General features: G+C 40.9%; 1 protein-coding gene across 1 annotated transcript in view; it reads right to left on the minus strand.

The window, feature by feature from the left end:
- Window positions 1-2,579: 2,579 nt before the first annotated feature.
- Window positions 2,580-23,936, minus strand: part of CDC5L (cell division cycle 5 like) — a 35,177-nt gene continuing 13,820 nt past the window's right edge. The window contains exons 12-16 of the mRNA XM_037391445.1: window positions 22,391-22,471; window positions 21,786-22,031; window positions 18,926-19,123; window positions 4,841-5,053; window positions 2,580-3,086 (exon numbers count right to left, since the gene is read on the minus strand). Coding sequence (XP_037247342.1) covers window positions 2,982-3,086; window positions 4,841-5,053; window positions 18,926-19,123; window positions 21,786-22,031; window positions 22,391-22,471 — 843 coding nt within the window. The 3' untranslated portion in view covers window positions 2,580-2,981. The remainder of the gene's footprint in view (window positions 3,087-4,840; window positions 5,054-18,925; window positions 19,124-21,785; window positions 22,032-22,390; window positions 22,472-23,936) is intronic.

Raw genomic sequence — 23,936 nt, forward strand, 5'->3', positions numbered from 1 at the left:
GCCCAAAGCTTTAGTAGTAATCTAGGATAAAGTCAAGATGGGGAAGAGGGAGTGTCTATAACTTACTATCACCTCTGCACCTTCTGTCCTCTGGTCGCTACAGTCCCGATTACAGAAAGGCTCATTTAGGACCCTCAGCAGTACCTGACACCAAGCCTTCCCCAGCACTCTTTTTGAGCTCAAGAAGCACCAGAGGGACTTGAGCACCTTTAGATGCAAAAGGGTCTCCCTCTGGCTCACAGCAGGATTTCTTGGCAGCTCAAGGCAGGTAAAAAGCCAAAGTAGGGTACAATTGGGCTTTAAGTAAGGCTAGAGACTTTGTTTCATTAGTTTTCTTTCATTATTGAGATAGGCAGAAACTTCAGGGCAAAAACTCTTGACTAAAAACAGTGAATTGCTTAAGCATCGTGTAAGCAAACTGGAGAAAACAGTGAACAAAGCTCCTGGAGGTACTTTTCAAATATAATCACCTTGCATCTGCTGATTTGCATGCCACAAATACTTATCTCCTACAATTAATGACTGCTTAATTGTATGCATTTCAAGAATGAAGTCTTTTGCGATTTATCAGTCCTCCTGAATTTGCCTTTAGAAATATTTGCTAAGGCAGTGTTTTAATACCTGTCTAGCTCCAAAGCTGTCAAAAATACAGAAAACATCAAAGAGGCTCTGCTGCAGCCCTAAAGAGAAAGGAAATAATTGTAGTTGTGGTATTGGTAAACCTACAAGGGTTTTCTGTTAATATCTCTAGCTACCACACAACCACAAGAACTGTCATGATCTGCATTTATGATTTTTCCTTTTGGGTATAACCATCCAAGCTAAAATATCCCATATGCTAAAAGATTGATGCTTAAAACTTCTTTCCAGATGTGCTCTGGTTTGGTTAAATATTTAACACATTTCTAGAAGTATGTAGTCTATAATTGCATTAATACTTCAGAAGAATGATGTCCTGGTGAGTAAAGGAAAGATATTCTAAGGCTGGCTGTGTACCTCCTCTGCCAGTGATCAGCAGAAAGCAGACAGGTTGCCTTTAATCCGATTACCACTGATCACTGTGGATGGCATTTAAACAGCTACACAACCACAACCCTGACAGCATCCCCCAGTAATATTCCCAAGGCTTAAACAAAGTGACATTCTGTGACATGGTAAAATTGCAAACAGCAAAGTCCTTATTTAAATTCAAGTATGTACAAACATAACTGCATGATGCATGCAACTGGATGTATTTAATTGCTAAATTCTGTGCCGTTAACAATATGGTTTCGCCTTTTTCCCTATGCATTTCCACAAACAATTGCTCAAAACACCCAAAGTGTAAGAGCTGGAAATAAGATGGATCCCTGAAGTGACGAACACTTCCACAAAAATAAAAACAAGAAAGAAATTCTCTAATAAGATGCTTGACTGGCAAATGCATGTATTAAAACCATTGGGAAGAGCTGACAATTTTAAACAGTAACATCTAACTCATGTGGTCTGGATACACAGTCTGAGAGAAAGATTCTGGGTGCGATTTAGGAAAGTACCTCAGTGAATAGGAAATAATGTATTCAGTTCTTTCAGTAATCCTACCCTTACCCTTCAGAACAGTCAAAAGCAGCAAGAAAATGAAAACCTGTTGAGATGTGGTGAGAGGATGAGCAAATAGGGAGCTTTTTTCCACCTCACTGCACGGCTGCTCTGGGCAACAAGGCACACTGAGTAACCAGCTCTCAAGGAACAACAGGAAATCCTACCAAGGATGACAGAATTACTATGTGCTCAGGAGGTACTCCACAAACCTCCCAACAATGGCATGCAACGGTGACCTTGTGAGATGACATGTCTGTGCCTGCAGCAGTAATCTCAACTGCGTTTCCAGCACGCCCCCAAGCACTCAGGCTAACTGGCACAGCATAGACACACGCAATTAAGCTATCAGGGCTGCCACATCATTGCCAGTGTCCCTGGCTACACTAATTCACAAACTGTGACCTGGAGGTGCTTGAAGACAACAGTCCAGAGCCAGAACAAAGGACAATCCAAAACACTGAATAGAACAAGCAACTGAGTTCCAGTGCTTGTGATGTGTAAGACACATGGATGCAGCCCTCACAGCCATCTTCCACAAGGCCCGGGCCAAGGTAGGACTGTGATGTTACCCATGTCCTTCAGCCCACTGTATAAAAGTCAGCAGAAAAAGGTTCATCAGCCAGGTGGAAGGCCCATGCATTACGCACAGATTATTTTAAAAGCATCAATACTTAGAAAATTTAAGAGTATATTTTCTTCTGAAATCTACGGGAACCATTAGGCTATGCTGGATGCTTTTATGAAGCTTAAATCTAGCCTGTTTCAGGATGGTGAAGTTATGCTTACTGCCAGGATGACCATTTGAACATCCTGACACAAACAGGAGTGTTTAGTCACATGCACAGGGAAGAGTAAGAAGCATGGTATTACACGGACCACAATTATCCCGCACAGGTCCTTCCTATTAGAAATTAGTTTTGGAAAATAAAAGCATCAGCAGGGGAAGGGAAGAAAGATAGTTTACTAGCAACACAGAAGATGCCTGGGATAGGGGAGGATTCAATTTCAGTTAAAAGACAGGCATTTTATTTCTTAATTATTTTTTAACATTCCAGGTTTATTCAAAAGACATTCTGCAGGCATGTATCTTACAGGTCTTAAGACTGATAAAACACTAGGAATAATGTGATTACCCTAGCAAATGAAGACATGGCTAAAATCATATCAGTGATTATTTTAATATTATTTTAATAAAATTTTGGACATTTCAATCAATTTTTTAATACTGGCCAAAGCCATTCATACCTAGAGCATTTGAAACAGTTCATTAAAGGAACAGAACTTCACAAGCTGTGAACAGCAGACTACACTTGATTTCTGCAACTGATGGGAAAAGCTGCTGAAGAAGTATCTGTACACTTTAAAAATATTACATCAGTGACGAATGGAAATTTTGTGCTTTAATACTTTGCTTGAAAAGTCTCTTTATCCAACATGAAGTCAGCAAATCTCTGCTGCAGCTCCTTTTCTCTCTCCTGCTGTCGCTGCACATCTTCCTTCAGACACTAAGGAAAACATTAAATGAAGCAACCAGTCAGTTTTTCCAACAGCCACACCCATGAAGATCTTTACCAAAGGTTATATTTTAGTTCCTTCAGAAGAAGGGGTCAGAACTGAGACAGGACATTGCTAAAATTACTTATTTAAAATATAAATGTAAAATGGAGCAGTTGATCTAGAACATTAAGAATCACAGTTATCATATTTCAAATGTCAGGTACCTTACCCTGGTTTTGACAGCAGTTAATACCAAACGCTTTTAAGAGAAGAGAATTCAAATTGGAAACTTGCCAGAAGCAGTGCATTGTATTTAACAGTTATCCATAGATTCCTCCTCCATGAGTTTGTTCAAAACAGTTTTCTGGCAATCTTCCTAATTAACCCTGCATCCTACAACAAGGGCTTCCACAAGCCTTTGTCCTGTAACTGCATAGTGCATGAAGAACTACTGCTTGTTCTAAAACTGTCAGCTGCTAGTTCATTTGATCTTCCTTTACTCTTGTATCAGAAGAGACAGTAAATGAATTCTGAGGATTAGCCCCAACAAGTAAAGTGTTATTTACTAAAAAACAGGTGCTACTAGTAGCTATCAAGCTATTTAATACATTTTTACCATTAACTTTCACTAAATCAATCATCACTTCTGAGTTTGTAAACACATCTATCAGCATTTCTGAAGGCTCTTCACAAAGTCAGTTCTAACAACTGATACATTTTATCTTTCTAAAAGCAAGTGGTTGAGATGATTATAACTGAATGGAGCCCTCTCTTCTGGAAGGAAAAAAAAAAAAGGCATCAAAGGAAAAACTGCAAATGAGTACTTATTTCTTGGAAAGTAAGCCTGGCACTGGCTCAAGCCTAGGACTGAGTCTTGGTTGAGAGCTGCCTTGTTAGTGGAATACAGCAGAGAAGAATATCCTGGAGATTCTTAAACTAAGATCAGTGGTTCTGAGGAACTGTTTTCAGGTATCTGAGTATACCTGTTTCTGCTAGTTCTGGGCTGAAGTTAAAGCTGCTAAAGAGAAAGAAGTATCTTCTCAAAGCTATGCCAGCCAGTTAGGCACGTGATGGTATTCAAGAACAATGGTCCAGATGACACACGCACACACTGTTAGCCAGCAACAGGACTGCAGACAAACACCCTGAACTCTGAGGATGGCTCAAAACTTTGATTACAGAACAACTGCTCAGCTTCTGAAACTGACAGCCATGTATAAATCAGCACAATAACCCCACTTCAGTACTGGCTTTCTACAAGTCCAGCCATCCGCAAGTCTGACAACATTGTCAGCTTGAGGGAGTAATATAATCGACATGTGAAAAGAAATGAGACTCTCCTGTAGTACATACTAGCATTTGGTCCACTGACTTTTAAGGAAGTAGGAAGCTTCACTGAAGTTTCAGATCTACCGTAAGTTCTAACAGTAATTAAAAACAAAACAAATCGAATTAAGATAGATATGGAACTTCTGCCGATATGCATTGCAGAAGATTAATAAAATAAACCACACAAGGAAATAAAATAAAAACAAAGTTGAAGAACACACTAGTAGATTAGTCCCAGCTTCTAATATATATCACAGAAGCTTTGATATTGAAGCAAATAGCAGAGAAGTCTGGTAATAGCCAAAAGCGTAATTTAAAAAGAACATTAAATACTTGATACAAACTCAGGCTGTGAACCCCAGAGCCCATGCCTTGTAAAAACCATCTTTTCCATAAAGTGCCTGTACTTGACCTATTACATTAGGAATCTCACCTCCAGTCTCCGAGGGATTGCAGCATCTTCATGTTTCTTCAGTTCCTCAAAAGTACGTAGCTCCAGATGCGCCTGTTCGATTTGGTCCCACAAATCATTCAATTGTTTGATGAGGCCCATTGCTCGAGACTGATAACCACCAAGCAAGATCTTCAGCTTCTTCTCCATCTTGGCCGCCCTCTTTGCTTCAGTTGTCATGTGACCTCTGTTTATCTGCCAGAAGGAAACCAAGAATTGTTTTATTTATCCAGAACTCAAAAGTCAAGAGAAAAAATAACAACAACAACAACAACAACAAAAAAAAAAAACAAACAAACAAACAAAAAAAAAGAGTAGTAAAACCCTGTCTGTGGAACTATTATCAAGTTGATCAAGTTCTTTGATTTCTATTAACAAATCATACTGCACATTTTACAACAACCTAGATTTCTGGATTAAAATCTTTACAATGTAAATACATTATTCCACGGGTGAAATCCACTAGCCAAAACAGGGGTGACAACACACTATATTGAATACAGTTTAACAGACAGGAGTTGTTGCAGTTGCTGAGCTAAGTAAGCAGCCAAGTGATGTGACAGCTTGCTGTGCTACATCCCACTTACACAGGAGATGCTATTTGCCTTAGTAAAAGAAAACTAAATAAAGAGATTGTGTTCCTATTTTTCAAAATTATCTTCTTAGTCAGCAAAACCAGCCACATCTTTCAATTCTTCTGCTTATCCTAACAGGATTCACCTAAATCATACTCCATAAAGCAAAAAAGCAATCAGGAACATTAAGGCAGCTCTGAATCTGTCTCTCCATTGCAGCGAACCATAACGAAAACATTTAGACTGGTCTGAGTGGCAAATGAATGCCAATGTTGGGACATGGAAGCACCGCTGCAAGGAACAGCAGAAGGACTGTTAAAATGGTAATTCAACCCTACCACCTTCTGCATGCACTTTCTCAGGACATCAGGAGACAAAGAACCAAGACTAAATCCTCACAGAGGTAGGACAGAATAGAGACACCAACTACTGTCTGGTTCTAAAAGGCATGAAAGGCAAATCCAAAAAAACCCAAATGTGGTCATATCCCAAGAACCACCCAGGTGCAATGACAAGAACACAACAGGTGGTGACCCTTCATTCCTGAGGTCATCATAAAGCATCTCAGAAAGACTGCTTGGATTCAAATGTCTCAGTAGCTGAATGCTGGTCAGCTTACTCGATTAACTAATCCAGTATCAAGTAATCAAGTAAGATTTAAAAATCAAAGTTTTGCTGGCAAACGCTTTTACATACAAAGCCAAAAAGCAGAAGCTTTTCCCTGCTCTGAACCCTACAATTACCCAAGATATCATCTTTTACCAATGAAACTAAACTCCACTGGGAAGGCACTACTTTCTGATGTATCCTTTACAGTGGTAACTACAGTCAGCCAAACACCACAGCCACTAGGATTAGTGCAGCCGTCACAATCTTGTGCACCAAGCTATTTCATCAACCTTTCTATTGTCCAATTTTATTAAAGTACCTTCTATTATACAGCTGCATGATTCTGTAAAATGCTCTACTCCTTAACAATTTATTCACTCATTTAAAACAGTTTTAGTAGGTGGTGCAGAGATAAACATAGTGAATGGTCAAGGGAGCAAACTGTTAATGAGTGAGTGAAAGAGAAATTTGACTTTCTGAGCTGTCTGGTTTGCTCCTGGGGAAAGAGATGCAGACTGCTATGCTTTTCAGATTCTGTTTGCAAAGTAGACTTAAGCTATGCCCAAGGTGCTTTAAGCATACAGAAAGGCGTCTCTTTTTCAATATTTATATAAATCTAGAGAAAATTAAATAAATAGATTAGGGATTTGTGAGGATACTCTCTGATGGAAAAGTATGAAAGCTTTAAATGTCTTCACTGGTAAATAATATGCTATTACTGCAACAACAAATACAGCTGTGCGGTAAATGAACTATTTTCCAATTACTGCTTCTTGGATGAAAAACGTATGTTGAGAGCCACTGACATTTAGAGATCATGGAATAGACAGATGCACAGGCAAACAGAATTTTGTTTGTAACAGCGGTCTAATGTAACAAAGATCAACTGTTCCATGTTGTTTCACAGCATTACAGACAACGTAGAGCATGCTTGGTGTGAAATGAAATTTCCATCAGAATGTCACTCTTCCAGAACAGGTTAAAAAAGACCATTCAGAAAAGCTCCACTATTCTGTCATCCCAAGTGAAGATCCGTCAGCAGTCTAATTTTCTAATAAAATGTTAAACACTGAGTACCTGAGAACATGAAATACAGTTAAAAGCACTATCTCCACCACACAGAAACAAGACTGGATCAGGCACTGCAGTCAGAAGTCCTGAATTAGCTGCATGCTCCAAGTATCACCAGTAGCAGTGGCACTACTGGGTTGATCTTGCACCTTTACACACTCAGGCTGGGATTCACGTTGCTTGGCTTTAGACATCAACATCTGAGCCTCTCACCTGAGGTCCTTCCACGATCAGGAGAGAAACTGGCAACTCTAGGGCATGGTTCAACTGATCCAGGGCCTCAGAACGAGACTAAGCACACCACTGAAGTGCTCTTCACTGACTGAGATGGGAGCACAGACTGCTTGCTCAGACACCGTTACCTAAGGTCTGGTGGATCAGTCCCACCCTAAGCATCTACTGTTTTAATGTATGAGATACAATAAAGCATTTTTTTTTGTCCAAGGAAAACCAAAGCCAGCTCAAATCTAATGCTTATTATAGTATTAGACCCTGATTATTTAAGCACTCTTGAAATTTTCAGACAATGAGAACTGGACTGCATATTTCCGAGTTGTTCTGGACATAGATTCTTATTTTTAACTACCAGAGCTCCTTAGGTTGCACACTGCTATTCAGCCCTGGCTTTTATACTCAGTTCCTTGTCTATACTGAATTATCATAGGCTTCACTGCTGTAAAAAGAAAAGTAAGAGGGGGAGAAAGGGGAAAAAAAAAAAAAAGAGCCTCCCAAGTATCTAAACCCAGAAATAACAGCCCTTTCTTCCTTCTTAACAGCCCTTTCTTCCTTCTCTGCTTATAGAGAGAAATGCGAACACTCATCACCTTTCGTCCTTCCTCTCAACTACGAGATTTTAGGACCTACTACGAAAAGGTCAAAAGAAGGTCTCAGCTTTTGTAACAAATACTATTTATTAAAAATTGCTGACTGCTGCATTAATGCCAACAACTGCGTATGATTTTTAGGTCAAGCTTCGTAAAATTTTAAGGCTCAGATACCAAGCTAAAAATTCCAAGCAGTTATGAAGAGGTGTGTTTAAACAGTAGTCTACATTATTTGCTTAAAGCTAAGAAATAGATTTCAGTAAAATCTGACAACTATTTCCCCCCAAAACCTAGCAGAAAACATAAAGACATCTGAAAGATTTCTCCACTTATTTATTTTGTACTGTTCCTTGGCTGGCTTTGGTTCCACTGACTTTTGTACCAGCTATAGCAAAACGGGAACAGCATGTACATACATGGGGTAAAATTATATATGATGTTAGGGCAAGTGAGAGCGCCTCATCCCATCCCAAATCTCTTGCGTAAAAGCCTTCCCTCATGCCTAGTAGTGTTCAGTTTTCAGTACTACACTAGAGAGTCAAAGAAGAGAAACCAGAACAAAGCAACAGACATAACTGGAGGTTTATAAAATATGATCTAGAAAAGGAAGACCAACTGAAAAAACAGGGAGGTTTATAATTTTTTTTCACTACCATATTTTTGTTAGAAAATGAAGACAGACACATGTTTTAAATATGCCAAAGATCACTGTGAAAAATTAGTCTGTTCTTATGTCCACTGAGAAAGGAAGATGGGTTTAAATTTGGCAAGGACATTTTAGACAGGAGGTTGGTTGTAAGGTTTAACTAAGGACAACAAAGAACAGGGAAAGACTGCTTACAAGAACTAACATCCAGTGGGAAAAATGTTAAGAAAAACTGACCCTGAGGAAGGAAGGGCTCAAGTGCCCTCAAAACTACATTTTCACAATTCCTCATCTCACTAAGTCTGCTGAGGACACCACTCCTTCAGTTCAAAGGGCTGGTTTTCCCTGTACTGACTGTTTTGTTTTCCCTCCATTAAACATGGAGCTTCTGAAAATCCCTGAAGAGCACTAAGCTCTCTTGTCTTCCAACTGATCTTCTGAATCATGCCTGATGGATAAAAAACATGGAAGAAAAACTGCTGCATGTTCTTACCAGAACCATATTCAAAAGTAAACCAACTTGTTCCGCGACCTTGGAGAATCAACACATTATCATAAAGCTGCTTAGCTTGTGCAGAGAAATCCTCTGCCAGCTTCAGCTACGCTGGATGAATAGGTTACTCCTGGAATCTATATAGGACTACTCCAAATGTTACTATAACTTCCTTCCTCACCTCAGACCCACAAGTGGTCCTCCCATACTCAATTCTGCTGGCAGGAGCTCCACTAACTTAAATAGCAGGGTTTGTGAACTTGCCGCATATTGACTCAGTCTGCCAGAGTAGCTGGACTGAGACAATGCACACTAAGATGACAGCCTTCTGCTCAACGCCAGGTTACACTGACCAATTTTCACCAGCATTTCACACCACCCCAGGGACAATGACTGTAACACTATGGCATCCTTTGTGCATGTTTAGGTGGCCTTTACAAACTTGATGGTGCACTCTATGATAGCATGTTTTTGAAAAATAAATTCATTAATTGCTCTACTTAAAAATATTTTCCCACTTCCATGCTCTTGGACAGAATTCTCCATTCTTTGGCTTGAAACACTGTTTCAGCTGTCTAAATTCTGACCAGGCAAAACTCTTTACAAAGCCTGCCACTTCACGGCTTGACACAATTTCAACACTGCTGTAAAACTGAAGATGATGCTTACTTCACATTATGATGGGGTACAAGGTGATGATTAGTGTCACAGCAGTCACAAAGGGACAGTGTGAGTAACTTTCAAGAGGATTAAATCTTATTTTGTCATCTAATTGACTGGTATCACAGTTTTTCATGGAAAGGTTCAGTCACAGGTGATCCTCAAATTAAGGTGCTGCTGGTATGCAACTGCACCTCCCAGCTGAAACTAAACCACATGTTCAAAGCTTGCATGAACATATAAAACTATCTTTCCCCAATTTAATACGGAACCCTCAACATAAATACCTATATTGTACTTTGCTATGTAGATCACATACCATTAAGGCTTACTGATACCTGCAGAAAGCTATTCTCTCTACTCACAGTCAAAACTAGTAACCCAAGATTAATCTCCATTTGAACTACATTTCACAAATTATGACAACTTGCCTTCAAACATCTAACACAAGCTGGCAGGACTGTTGAGTAAAGACAGTACAGGGTACATCAAGAGCAACTGTTCCCACAGAAGTTCACAGCATCCACCTATCTAGGTCTAGAATAATACAGAAAGTTACTGAGCAAGTTAGCAGTCACTACTGATCTACAATGATGACATTAAAGCCCACTTTGAAAATTTTTATTTGGGAATTGCTTCTAAGACTAGTAGTATTATCAGTGATACCCATATATCACAATCACAGTAAAAACACATCTAGAAGAGCATAGTTTAAGAAGAAAATCGACTAACTTATTTTTTACTAGGCTTTCCTGAAAACACTACCTCTCCCTGGGGGTAGTGGGAGGAAAGTTACAGTAAGATCACATACAGCAACAGCTACCTCAGGCTAACAGCTTTGATTAACTGTAAGCAAACATGGGTTACTGCTGTGTCTGATGAGGTAATATGGCAGAGAGCACAGTGTAATTACCTTCAAAAACTATCACTGCAAGCCCAGAGTTCTTGGACTGGTCCCTTCCAGAGAAGAGGCTAACAATCTTGTGGAAGCTCATAAAATAAATTAGCAAACAGCCTGGTTCCCTCTCAGTATATAGCAGAAGCCCCATTATGATCTTACAGACGTCACTAGTACACTAGTACTCTATTCCAGCAGCTACTATTAGGCAAGTATAAATGAAGCAAGTTACTTTATGAGCAGCAACTCACACTGGCCCAAAACTCACAAGTTCTGACAATGCTGCTTCATATTAGGACAGGCTGTAAAGAGCAATTGGCCTGCAGATCAGGTGGCTTCCATATCAATTTATACTTTTACCTGTTCAAACACAATTTTCAACAGTGATGGTGTGCCTTTTGCAATGAAGAGCTTTGTCAATGCTGACCTTTATTTCTAAGCACATAAATTCCCATTATGAACTATATTTCCAAAGGTGAAACCTGATTTCACCAACCACCGCAGAGGAAATCAATGGTTTTAGACACAGAGCAAAAACCCCTCTTACCCTACTACGAGCAACTGGCCAAATAAAAACTAACTGTTATGCAGTCTAAGTTTATTCTTAAAAGAACTTTTGCATTGCTCATTTCCGTTCTGGCACATCCTGGACTGAGGACATGCAGAAAAACTTTTTTCTATACAAAAAGTTATCCAGCTCCCCAAAAATTATGACCTTAGAAGAAAGGCTAGCACAACAGTCCAATCTGAAGACAAATTCCAGACTCATAGGCATGGTCACAGAATATGCATAGGAAGAACCCTCCTTACTGGCATTCATCAGCTTCCTTCCAAAGGTCCCAAAGTCAGTCACAGTAACAGAACTGGTATAAAGTCAACTAGTAGCATTTCCCTCTGAAAATAACTCTTTAACAGAAGAAGTATAGTTTGGTTTCCTAAAGCTGTTCAGTTGGCAGTATGGGAAATGTCACTGCTTTAAGAGTTGACTAGTTAGATTTGAATAAAACTCTTATCTATTTTCCTCCTTCCTGCTCATGGTAATGAAGGTTTTGGGGAGGGCAGCTGCCAACTGCAAATGTCATTTGTGGAGAAAACCAAGGACACAGTAAGTTAATTCTCCTAAAGGGCAGTGAACACTGGGGTTTTTTCCCAGACTTCTAACATGCAAAGATACAAAGCTCCGGCTCAACTCAACAAGTTGTAAATGGAAGAGACAACTATTTCCCAGACAGTACAAGTACACTTAAAGATTTAGCAGTTTTAGATAGTGATTTTCAGTCACAGGTCTACTAGTGCTTCGCAAACAAAACTACAGAGCCCCATAAGTTAGACACTACTCCTTTCCCAGTGACAGAAGAATCAAGGGAGACAATAAGACCCAGTTTTGTTTCACTGATCTGACTTGCTCTAGGTGCCTCCATAATAAAAAGAGAAAAAAAAAGGAAACCTGAGAGGGAAATTGAACTCTTCAGTGGGCCGAGGTGCTCTCAGGAGGAGCTTCATCTGTACCAAAACCAAAGGGGACCTAAGGCAACTGCAGATCTGTTAGTTAGGAGGCTAAACTAAGGTGTATCAAATCTGAACTCATGGGACTTGCTCAAAACCAGACAATGAATACACACCTGCACTACAAAGAAAAGGCAAGATTTCTGGCTAAATCCATTTATATTCCCTGGCACATTTTTTCTTACTGCAGACACAAGTTATCCCTGGCAACACAAAAACCTTTTATGTATTGCTTTCCTCATTATAGGTTATGGGTTACCTTTATTGTGGATCCCACAATGATTCCAAAATTCTCCAAGCAAAGATGTGATGTGCTATAGCTAAGATGATCTAATAATCCAGCAACTGTGGAAAAGGGTCTGCTGCTTGATCTAAAAATAATTAGGTTTTTGGCAATTCTATGAACTGATCCAGACTACAACAGAGTTACAAGAGCAATGGTTATGAGGTCAGAGGCAATGGTAGGGGGCAGCTGCACAAAAGTAGCACTGACCCTATCTGACACAAGCCGAAACCATAGAATCATCTAGGTTGGAAACAGACCTTTAAAATTATCAAATCCAACTGTTAACCCAGCACTGCCAAATCCACCACTAAACCACATCCCCAAGTGCCACATCTATGCGCCTTTTAAACACCTCCAGGGATACTGACTCAATGACTTCCCTGGGCAGCCTGTTCCAATGCCTGATAACCCTTTCAGTGAAGACACTACAACCTCCTTTCAAGTAGCTGTAGGGAGACATAAGGTCTCCCCTCAGAGCCTTCTCTTCTCCAGGGTAAACAACTCCAGTTCCCTCAGCTGCTCCTCACAGGACTTGCTCTCTAGATCCTTCACTGGACACCCTCCTGCACCTCAGTGTCTTCCTTGGAGGGGCCCAAAACTGAGCACAGGATTTGAGATGCAGCCTCACCAGTGCTGAGTACAGGGAGGGGGACAATCACTGCCCTGGTCCTGATGGCCACACTGTTTTGGATACCAGCCAGGATGCTGATGGCCACCTGGGCACACAGCTGGCTCATGCCCAGCCGGCTGCTGACCAGCACCCCCAGGCCCTTTCCCACCAGGCACCTTCCCAGCCCCCTGCCCCGAGCCTGTAGTGCTGCCTGGGGTTGCTGTGACCCAGGGGCAGGACCCGGCACTGAGCCGTGTTGAACCTCAATACAATTGGCCTCAGCCCATCGGTCCACCCTGTCCAGATGCCTCTGCAGAGCCTGCCTGCCTTCAAGCAGTTCAACACTCCCCCCCCCCCCCCCCCCCAACTTGGTGTCATCTGCAAACTGACTGATGGTGCACTTGATCCTCTCGTCCAGATCACTGATAAAGTTGTTGAACAGGAGTGGCCCTGGCGCTGAGCCCGGGGGAACACCGCCTGCTGGATTGAACTCCATCCACCACCACCCTTTGGGCTCGGTCCTCCAGCCAGGTTTTTACCCAGCAAAAAGTACAGCTGTGCAAGCCATGAGCAGCCAGTTTCTCCAGGAGAATGCTGTGGGAAATGGTGTCAAAAGCTTTACTAAAGTCTAGGCAGACAGCACCCACAGCCTCTCCCTCATCCACTAAGAGGGTGACCTTGCCACCGAAGGAGATCAGGTTTGTCAAGCAGGACCTGCCTGTCATAACCCCATGCTGGCTGGACTGATCCCCTGTTTGTCCTGTACGTGCTGCCTGATGGTGCTCAGGCTGAGCTGCTCCATAACCTTCCCCAGCAGCATGGTCAGGCTGACAGGCCTGTAGTTCCCCGGATCCTTCTTCTGGCCCTTCTTGTAGATGAGTACCACATTTGCTAACTTCAAATGCTTCAAATGATAAAACCATCCCAGCCATAGCACAAGCTGCATGGTAACCATTCTGGTAAACAGTAAAAGTATGTTCACACTGATAAAGACAATTATCTGGGTAGAACCCCTAGGAATCTGAGTTACCCAGGAGAAGTATATACCCTCCAAAACCACTGAACTATAAATACACATACTCCGATGATAAACTGTACATTAAGCAGAGATCAGACACTGCAACAGTGGTCTTGCATAAACTGTCAGCTCTATCAGATTCTGAACAGCTTGACAGTGGACCGTGACAACCACTGAAGACCACTGATAACCCTCAGATGTTATCCCCTGGTGCCAACTATAGTCCCAACAGACCTTATTAAAAAAAATCATATTCCACAACAGCAACACAGTAGTATAACTGAACATATGTGACAATAAAAGCTGACTACTCGGGGATTCCACCATAGTTTAGCTTTATGAGTAATTTCTCTATTCCTAGTCTTATAAATTTTCTGCAGGTGTTTTCTCAGTAACAGCACACCTGAAAATCCCAAAGAAAATGCAAGCTTTAGAAGCATGTAAACTAGAGAGAAATTAAAATACAATCTCTGATAAACTAGTTATGGATACACCTTGCAGCAGAACGTACCACGTAACCTATAAACCTGCAGCTAAGCAACTGAATTTCAATGTAAATTAATTCAAAGGACTTGGGCTGCAACCAAAAGCAAAAGTGGACACTTTGGTCTGATAAATTATCATCTTGGTCTACCTTGGATACTGCAAAGAATAGCTAATTTACTATGCTTTACATATACAGTGTAACTAGAGCTTCTTCCGCTGCAGACTTTCATGGTGTTTATAATTTAACAATCAACTGAAATGATGATGTTAACTACCACAGTTTTAATAAAAATATTTGCATGCTGCAAGCCAACTATGAACCATCTTCAAAGGAAAAGTAATGCTGGCAGGCAGTTTCTACATTATGTACTATGAAGGCAAGCAACTAGCTTGTTACATAAATGCCTCTGCTATCTCATTTTATCTAATACGGTTCCTACTTTAACATACACCTTAGGTAGGAATGCTTTTCTTTATAAATATATTGCTTGGAAGAAGTGAAGATACTGCAGGGAACTGAAGCAGTTACTAAGTGCAACTGTGAGCACCAGGAAACTCCCATTTCTGAAATGACCAGGTCTGCAGTGTAGCCTAGCCTTGAACAAATATACTAGACTTCTAGAAGCTACTGGAAAGATCAGAAAATTCCACCAGGATTCAAGCCAAATCTAAGCTGTACCACAGACATAGTTAGGTCACCAGGATTCACTTGCACGGACCTGAAACTCCCCATCCGTAACGCAAAAAAGTTCACACACTAATTCTGTAGCGCTCTTAACCACATTAAGTAGCACATTCAGAGTCCAAAACCTTCAAAATAAAGGAGAAGTTAAAAGTATTACTAATACATAGCAGTATATTCCAATATTAAAACTATTGCTGAGTTGTGCATTACCCCTGCTGATGCCTGGACGGGATATCTAGCCAAACAGAAGCTCTCCACAACTGCTCCACTTTGCCTTCTCAAGTTCATCAATAACAGCACAAATCTGTTTGTGATACCACCATCAATTTCAGTCATGTCAACATATACAGGGCTGCTACCACTAAATCACTCAGGCAGTGAAAACAGGCCAATTAGAGAAAGACGACTGTTTGTCCACACCATCAATCCACCCAGTAATCTCTGAGCAATGAAGACAGCACTAGAAATAGCTGGTTTTTTTGAACAGGATCTGCAGGGTGTTAGCAGTCCCATATGGAAGGATTAGTGACTACCCGATGTGCAGCTGTTTCCAGCAAGTATCACTAAACTCTCATGGTTTTTTCCTAATGATCTTAGTGCAATATAAAGGGAAAGAAGCAGCCCCCAAAGCTGACCAACATCAGTTTCTGTTGCTGGCAAACTATATTTTACAGTTTCTACTCTTCTCTCAAAGGAAGTTAAAAGTACAAGCAGTATCTTGGGGTATTGAAAGCTGAGCTAATATCCCTGCTTTTCATTAAGGTTGTCTGATACTTCCCATTAAAATATCTATTTCAACTGATACTGCTTTCAGACAAATTTCCTTGAAAAAAAAAAACATTAAAATGAAGGTGGCTTTTGCCATTGCTGAGGATGAGTTAGGAAAAAAAATAATGGCTATGCTTTTTTCATTGCATATTCGTTTCTTCATTAAACTGCTATGGGGTTTATTTATTATTTTAAAAATTATTTAGCTGGTGAGCTATACATAGAAAACTGTATATGCGTATCTTGCTTTTAGGAAGGGCCTTTTAAATAGGTCAGGCAACAGAGCTGCACTAAACTGCAGTTTGCACACTTGGGACAGATTTTCAGCTCAAATTTAACTTTGCAAAGAGTCCACCTGCACTCCACAAGCAATGAGTTGTGAAAGACAGTGCAGTATTTCCACTGCACCTGCAGCTGTGAGGCACAGCAAGCTCTGCTGGCCCTGGGTGCCTGACTGAATTGTGCTATTCTGAACACATACACAAGCTTGCTCTCTCACTTTACTGTAAGAGCACCAAGCAATCAGCCCTATCTAGCAGTGCTCCAAGCTCCCAACTAATCTGAAGAGATGTAGCCACATCAGCAAGATGCGAAGTCTCATGATTGCAGCAATTGTTTGTACACACAGCTGTCTGGACTTTGTTAACTGGCTTCCATGGAGTCCCATGCAATACTGGCAGCAAACGAAATGCCTTTTTTTTTTCCTTGGTGAGACCTCCAACTTGTATTTTGCTTCCTGGATGACTGTCTTGTGACTACAGAGCAATAAGCACTTACAGTATGAACAAATGCAACAGGAGTTTGACGAATAGATGACTTGACCTTACTTCCTTTGCTTCAATACCCTCAATAAGCATACCACTACCTACTCATTCAAATACTGGGAGGAGACCAACAGAAATCAACAGCACAAGAAAGCCTACACAGAAGTAACCAATTTAGAATGCAGAAACAGTGCACAGCATAACGGCACAGGGCCACACACTGAACAATAAAAAGAAAAAATATTCAATAGCTATTTATTAAGCAAGTACCGTCCACCCCATGCAGTAAATGAGTCTGTGGAAAAATTAGGATGTAATCATGCAACTAAAGACTGTCTCATAACACATATGCATAGGCAAATGAAGGCTGCTAGGAGTAATGCCGTTTGTGCATTCCCTGACTTCAACTTTTTGACTTTGCAACTTTAAAAAAATGCCCTTCTAACACAGGTTTGAGCGTAAGATATTTAGATTTCAAAAGCATTGGTAGACAAATGAGGTCCAGCCCTCAGACTGCTGGCGGAAGGCCAGCAGTGCCCCCCCCCCCCCGCGCGCAGGTAACGCTCCTGCGGCCACAGGGCAGCGCCGAGACCGTGAGAGCACGTCCCCCCGCGGGCAGCGCTGTGCGGGGCAATGGCGCCCTCTGCTGGCGGAGCCGCCGCACGGCACCGGCTCGGCCTCCAACCCCACAGCGGCTGGGTGCGCCGGCTACCTGCGGCTGCGCGGCTCCTGGTCCCAGCCGGGGGCTAACGACCGCCAAGGCTGTACCTGGGTGACATTCTTGAGTCCAAAACACACGTCCACGCCGTATTTCATGTGTATGCACCAAGTGAGAAGTTGGCCTTTCTGGCCTCCCGTATCATTTCTGCAGTACTAGCTGTTCACGGAGGTTTGCTTCTAGCAACAGTAGCCTATGTCCGACGTTAAATACACAAGAACTTTTTCTTAAAAGTTTCCTTTTACCAGATTAAAAAAATAACCCAATGCCTGCCTAATTTAAAGAGACTTGTTTTTGAAAACAGTTCATGACTTACTGCAAGTCTGAACAAACACATGTTCTGTGGGAAGAACCAATTTAAAACCAGTTTGCTGCTTCTCATGAAAGCTGTGCATTTCTGTGTATTGTGTAGAGCGTTTGGGTGAAACTCCAGAGAGAGGACGGGGCACGGGAAATCAGTGTCTAAGGGTTTGAATTGCCTTCTTCTGCCTGGTGTACCATACCTCAAATTATTTCCTCTCCACACACAAATCCCTCAATCCCAGGACACCCTACCAAAACTTGACGCCTTGTTAAGGGCTGTGACTGTTGCGCGGAGGACGCTGTACTCCACCATCCAGCAGAAAAAGATGTAGTTTTCAGTTCTTAGTCCATTAGTGCCCTGCAATAGGACTCAAACTGCACGCAGACACATCGGTGAGATGCTGCCACCTGAACTCTGGCATTTTGTACTTGCAGAAAACATTAGTTATGCAAATACACAATGGCAAACTTGAAATCGGGGTTTAAAATGTACCGATAAGGAAGCCTACTTTTTCCTGCTGAAGTCGAACAGCATCACAAACATCTATTGTCCTCTTTTGTGGAGGGAATCATTGGAATTGGCAGAGGAAGCCAGTCTGGCAAGAATTCAGGATTATCTCAACCTTTGCATACATAATAGTCAATCAGAAACCAAATCTTAAGTTGGAAAGAACTTCAGAAGAGTTTTGGGACAGAGATGTTGGTTTTAAGCATCTTTCACTGAAGTATCTCATACTGGCCACTATCAGGGACAAAGTGCCAAACTAGAAAGGTCAGGTATCTGATCTGCTAATAGCAGAGACTGAGAAAACAGCACAAGATCCACGTGGAAATAAGACAGAGCAGAACTTCACCCTTTCTCCAGTTGAGAAAAAAGTGGATGAGATGAGCTGTTACAGCTAATAGTGCAAGAAGAAACTGCATGTGGGAATATTCTAAGAAAAGGAGGAGGAAGATGAGCGAAGGTCATTCAAACATAACTTTCCTCAACAACTTCTTCAAAGGAATCTCACCAAATGACCTGAATGATTTATAAAGTAACCTGTAACTCTTCAATAAATGAAAAAACCTAAAACACACGAGGAGAAAATTCAAAAAAGAAAAAAAGAAGAGGCAGGCGCAAAAAGCAAAAAAAAGTGACACTGACCTCAAGCCTCTTCTCAAGTGACTCTATCCTGTCTTTTTTGCTGGCCAGGTTAGCTCTTGTGTAGCGGCTCTGTCCAGGCAGGTATAACACTTGGCTGTAACATTCTTCCCACACCTGGTTATAAGCTTCACTTGAAAGCTCTCCATGCCCCATTCCTTGCTTTACCACTTCCATCTCTTGTGCCAGTAGATCCTGTGCCTGTTGGAAATGATGAGAAATAAATTGCAGTTACAATACATGGGATACAAGAAAATTCCTCTTCTTTTCAATCCTTCGGTGTGCAATTCATGGGGGCAGTTTCTCTTTTCATACTAAAAGCTCACCATCAGGTTAAGCTAACTATGAAATCTAACACAGATGCTGTGGATTATAAATGAAACCCAGGCTATAAGGCTACTCACAGCACAACTATCCCTCATTTTCTGTAATTTGGCCAAACCTGACATCACTCTGCTGTAGCTAATGAAAGCTGTGGCACAGCTAGATACTTCATCTTGCTGCAGAAGAAAAGAGATAAAAGCAAGGACCTTGAGGGGAGAGAAAACTGTACAGACAGAAGCAGCCGTTCTACAAAAAAAAAAAAAAAATAATATTCACTTTTCATTTCCTTTTGCTTACCCTTCTCCACACAACCTGGAAAGTCAACTCTAAACGTTAACGGGTGAGCTGCGTAAGCTCCCCTGCAGAAAATACTACTCTGACTTTAACTAACATACGTTCTGTAGCTAGAAAACTACTAGTGAGATATGAGCATTCTGTTGTTTCCAGTTCAGTTTATAAAGTAACTTAGACAGAACTGAAGAGATTCATGCTGTTCTCACAACTTAGTATTTCTGACAAAGAGCCTGGCTACAGGCCACACAACTACACAGGCACCCAAGTACTTCCCGTTTTATTTGTCACTAAATAACTAAAATATTTTTGCCAGTCTGGACTTCATTGGTTCTAAGTGCACGTCCTCTCTTTAAACAGGATTTACAAGTGCATCACAAATTTCTGTATCACCAGTAGATACCTTACTGCAAGCAGATGTATGTTTTCTTGCATATTATTTATACATATTGCCCAGGAATTAATCCAGGTATCACCAGATTTGACAACTCCAGGAACACCAGGGAAAGGACAGGTAAAACAGGAGTACTCCAACCACACTTGTCAAAGCTAAATATTATAAAGATTCACTTTCAATTAGCCTCTATTTGTACACTATAAGGAACTACTTAAGGCTATGTAGTTGTGGTATCAAAACAGTTTGATAGCTTTAAGAGCTCAGCACACTGTGCTTAGCACCTCTGCTAATCTTTGCCAAAAGAGCACTACACACCAGGAAAAGAAACATTTTATGATGGGATTTTAGTAGGAAGATGTTCTAAAAACAAATGAAGTACACCAAAATAAGCAAGCCCTGATGAGAGCATGGAGATAGGAAAACTTCCTGGTTTGAATGTGACTTTAGACAAAAGAGGGAATATTATATTGAATGGTAGACAGCAAGCAGGCGCAAGGTTGCAAAAAAATTCTGCCCATCAGTTAGGAGACAAAATTTTCAGTGACTCTGAAGAAAGTTTCCAGACAAAAACTACTGGACTGCATGGTAGTCTCTATGGGAAGAGATACAGAACCCAATTCTCATTGTACTTCAAAACCACCAGAGAAAGCACTCAGAGAGTGTTCCTAAGGGAACAATCTCACACTGGCAGAGCAGGGAAATTCATGATTTAACTGTATTTTCCATCTTCAACTTCTGCTCAGAAATCTTCAAGTATAATTTTTCATTTAACAGCAAACTGGAAGTACATACTGTTCAGTGTTTCTCATTTTAGGCCCCTGATTCATTGGTCTGATATACTCAGGGAGACTGATTTAAAATCTGCTTGTGTATCTTTAAAGTAATACAGGATTTAGGTGTAGAGATACCACAGCTATTGTTAGAACGCAAGCCTCAGCAGCAGTCTGCATAAAACAGATGACTCGGTGGCACGTGATTTTGTCCTTTTCACTCATTTTTATTCCTGTAAGCATTTGGTCAAAGGTTACTGGCACAACTTCACAGGTGAAACTCTTTGAAAGAGCTAACCGCAGCACTGTGCGTCTGAACTGTCTATCTGTCACTTGGCAGCAAAAGGCAACATCTGTAGTTGCTTAAATAAATGAACAACCCGAACCGGAACTCTTTGGTACACGACTGCTATTTAACTTGGGATTACAATGCAAAACAGGACAGACTGCCCAGACAGCCTACTCATTTCAACCAGCAGTAACCTATTTTGCCTGTTCAGCACTTTTTAACCAGGTATGCTTTAAGATCAGTTGCCACAGCCCAGCAGGCTCTGCACTAGCACAGCCCTGTTGGATCAAGCTTGACAAGCGTAATTAAACAACTTGATTTGCTGCTCCAATTTATAAGCTGGCTACCATGGTCATGTTTAGTTTGCACCACTATGAAAAAAATGCTTAATAATTCTGACTTAACAAACTACATAGGCAGCAGACGGTGAATATCACACCTAGTTAAAGTCTCAATGATTTAACACCAATTTCCAGAAAGAGCAAAGTAGAATTTGGTAACTGTTGGAGTATTGTAGCTCCTAACATTACTTAAAATAATAAGCAATCACACCACATTCAAGATTGTATCCAAAAGACAATGTCTCAACAAATAACAGCACTCTCATCATTCTGCTGAGTGTCTAGATTAACATCAGCTCACAGAAAAGAGAATATGCACTTCAGTTACCCTTACAGCTCTCCATACAACCCTCTGGAGACCTCCCAAATAATCCACCTTTTTTTGCAAGATTACAGAGCCGTGACATAAGGAGACACTAGGTCACTGGTAATTAGGCCACACAATTCTCACCTTCTTGAGATCCTCTTTGGAGAATTTCTCGTAAGGATTTTGTTCCAAGTAAGCCATATGTTCTGCATTGTTGCTTCCAAATCCTGGGCCTTTCCCCTTCTTACCACTAGGCTGTTCTCCAAATGGGTGATGTAAAAGGTCAAAATGAAGCATAGTAATCATCTCCTTCTTTATTAGCTCTTCACTCTTCTGCAAATCTGTTAGAGGTGGTTCCACATTTAAGGGTCTCAGTATTGTTTCATTAACCTGCCCAGGAATAATAAAAAAAAAAAAGTTCACAAACATATACACCAAAGAACACATTAAATTCATATACCTCTACCTGAGTATGAATTTTATACATCAGCTAAACCATGCAGAACAGGTGCAAAAATCCCTTGCCATGTGACATGCATACAACAACCTGAACACTCAATTGTGCTTTCATTTGTGCATATGAAATACCTCATGACAATTTTGCTGTGAAAGTTTCCCGTAATGGTGAAATCAGCATACTCAAATAAAGATTTCATTCTCTCATGATCTACTTAGACTGTATTTCCTCCTATAATGGTTAAAACCTTCATTTCTGTTTTTTTCCTTAACTGAATTTTGTTTCCACTTACTTCTGAGGGCCGTGGTAGATTCTTCTGAACAGCTTTGTGCATTCTCTTCAGTTCCTTTGCACGCTCTGCATCTCTGAGAGCCTAGACAAACAAGCTAAGTGTTACTCCAGCTACTGTAATATAATCAGAAGCCTCCCAGAAATGCATATGATAAAAAAGCTCATTACTGCAGCAAAGATTCCTTTACTATAAAGACTTCATGTTACGTAGCCAAAACCAAATAATGTGATGACACTCACTGCCTCTAAAGTAAATGAGCCCAGCAGACTAACTCTAAGAGGGCAGATACCCTAAAAAGTAATTTTCAGCCATAAAATTCTCCTTCACCCTCAACCCAGAAGACTTCTTTCTTTGCAAATTTCTCCACATCAAGTTTGACAACTGCTCTAATTCTCCAGACATGAAATCCACCAGGAAAAGAAAGACGCATAAATTTGCAGCTAGTACTCAATTTGTCCTCTTCAATGACTTAAAGTAACTACTTCAGTAAAACAATACTTTCAGAAGTGTAAAAACATGAGATTTTTCCTTACATCCCACTTTCAGGCGATAACTAACATGAAAAGGCAGTGTTGTCTAAAACTTCAGGAACAGTGACCAGGATTTTCCATGTTCTTATCCCAGGCATGTCACACCTTCATTCAAAAGGCAGGATGATATTCCCTTGTATGATATTACAAATCAAATTCTTTCCTCTATTCTACACACAGAAATTGTATGTATTTATTCAGACTTTTCATTAGGGTATTTATGCATAAAATACACGTATATATGCAAATAATGTGTTCCTCCCCAAATGGGACATGCTAGGAATCATATTTTGGGAAATGCTTACCATACTAGAAGACAGCAGAGCATAGAATTTTTTTAAAGTATTTTGTTCACTTGCCAAAGTAGTGTCATTGGCAAAACTCTCTCTGAACTCAAAAAACCATTTACTTAAGGCAGGGGTCCTCAAACTATGGCCCGCGGGCAGGATACAGCCCCCCAGGGTCCTCAATCCGGCCCCCGGTATTTACAGAACCCCCCTGTCTGCCCCGCCCCCCCCGCAGGGGGTTGGGGGGGGAAACCAAGCAGCCGCAGATGACTTCCTGCCACCTAATCCCCACACTGGCCCCCTGTTTAGAAAGTTTGAGGACCCCTGATTTAAGGTATATAACAAAATCAGACTTGCATCACAAAAATTAGGATAAGCAATAAAAGAGACAAAACAGAAAAGTTTGAAGTGTCTCTAATTACTGGCCAGTACAGCTATTTAACCACCAGAATTTAAGCCAGCACTTTATCCAGCCTTCCTTGATTCTGAAATGAAAGAAAATGAAACCAGGGACCTGTTCACACCTTGGCTGTCTGGGTAATCCTGTGGTACAAGTCACACAAAAGAGGTGAATTCACTGCATGGTAGATTTCTACCTGTGTGCCACCAGCCTGCCTGAATTTGGATACATCTGTCTTGTATTTCACAAACAGTAACTTTTAACCTTGAGAAAATAACCTGAAAATGAAAAAAAAGGAACCCCAAAATAACTAAAACCACCCCACAATT

The sequence above is a fragment of the Falco rusticolus genome, chromosome 6 (genome assembly GCF_015220075.1).
Source record: "Falco rusticolus isolate bFalRus1 chromosome 6, bFalRus1.pri, whole genome shotgun sequence".
NCBI lineage: Eukaryota > Metazoa > Chordata > Aves > Falconiformes > Falconidae > Falco > Falco rusticolus.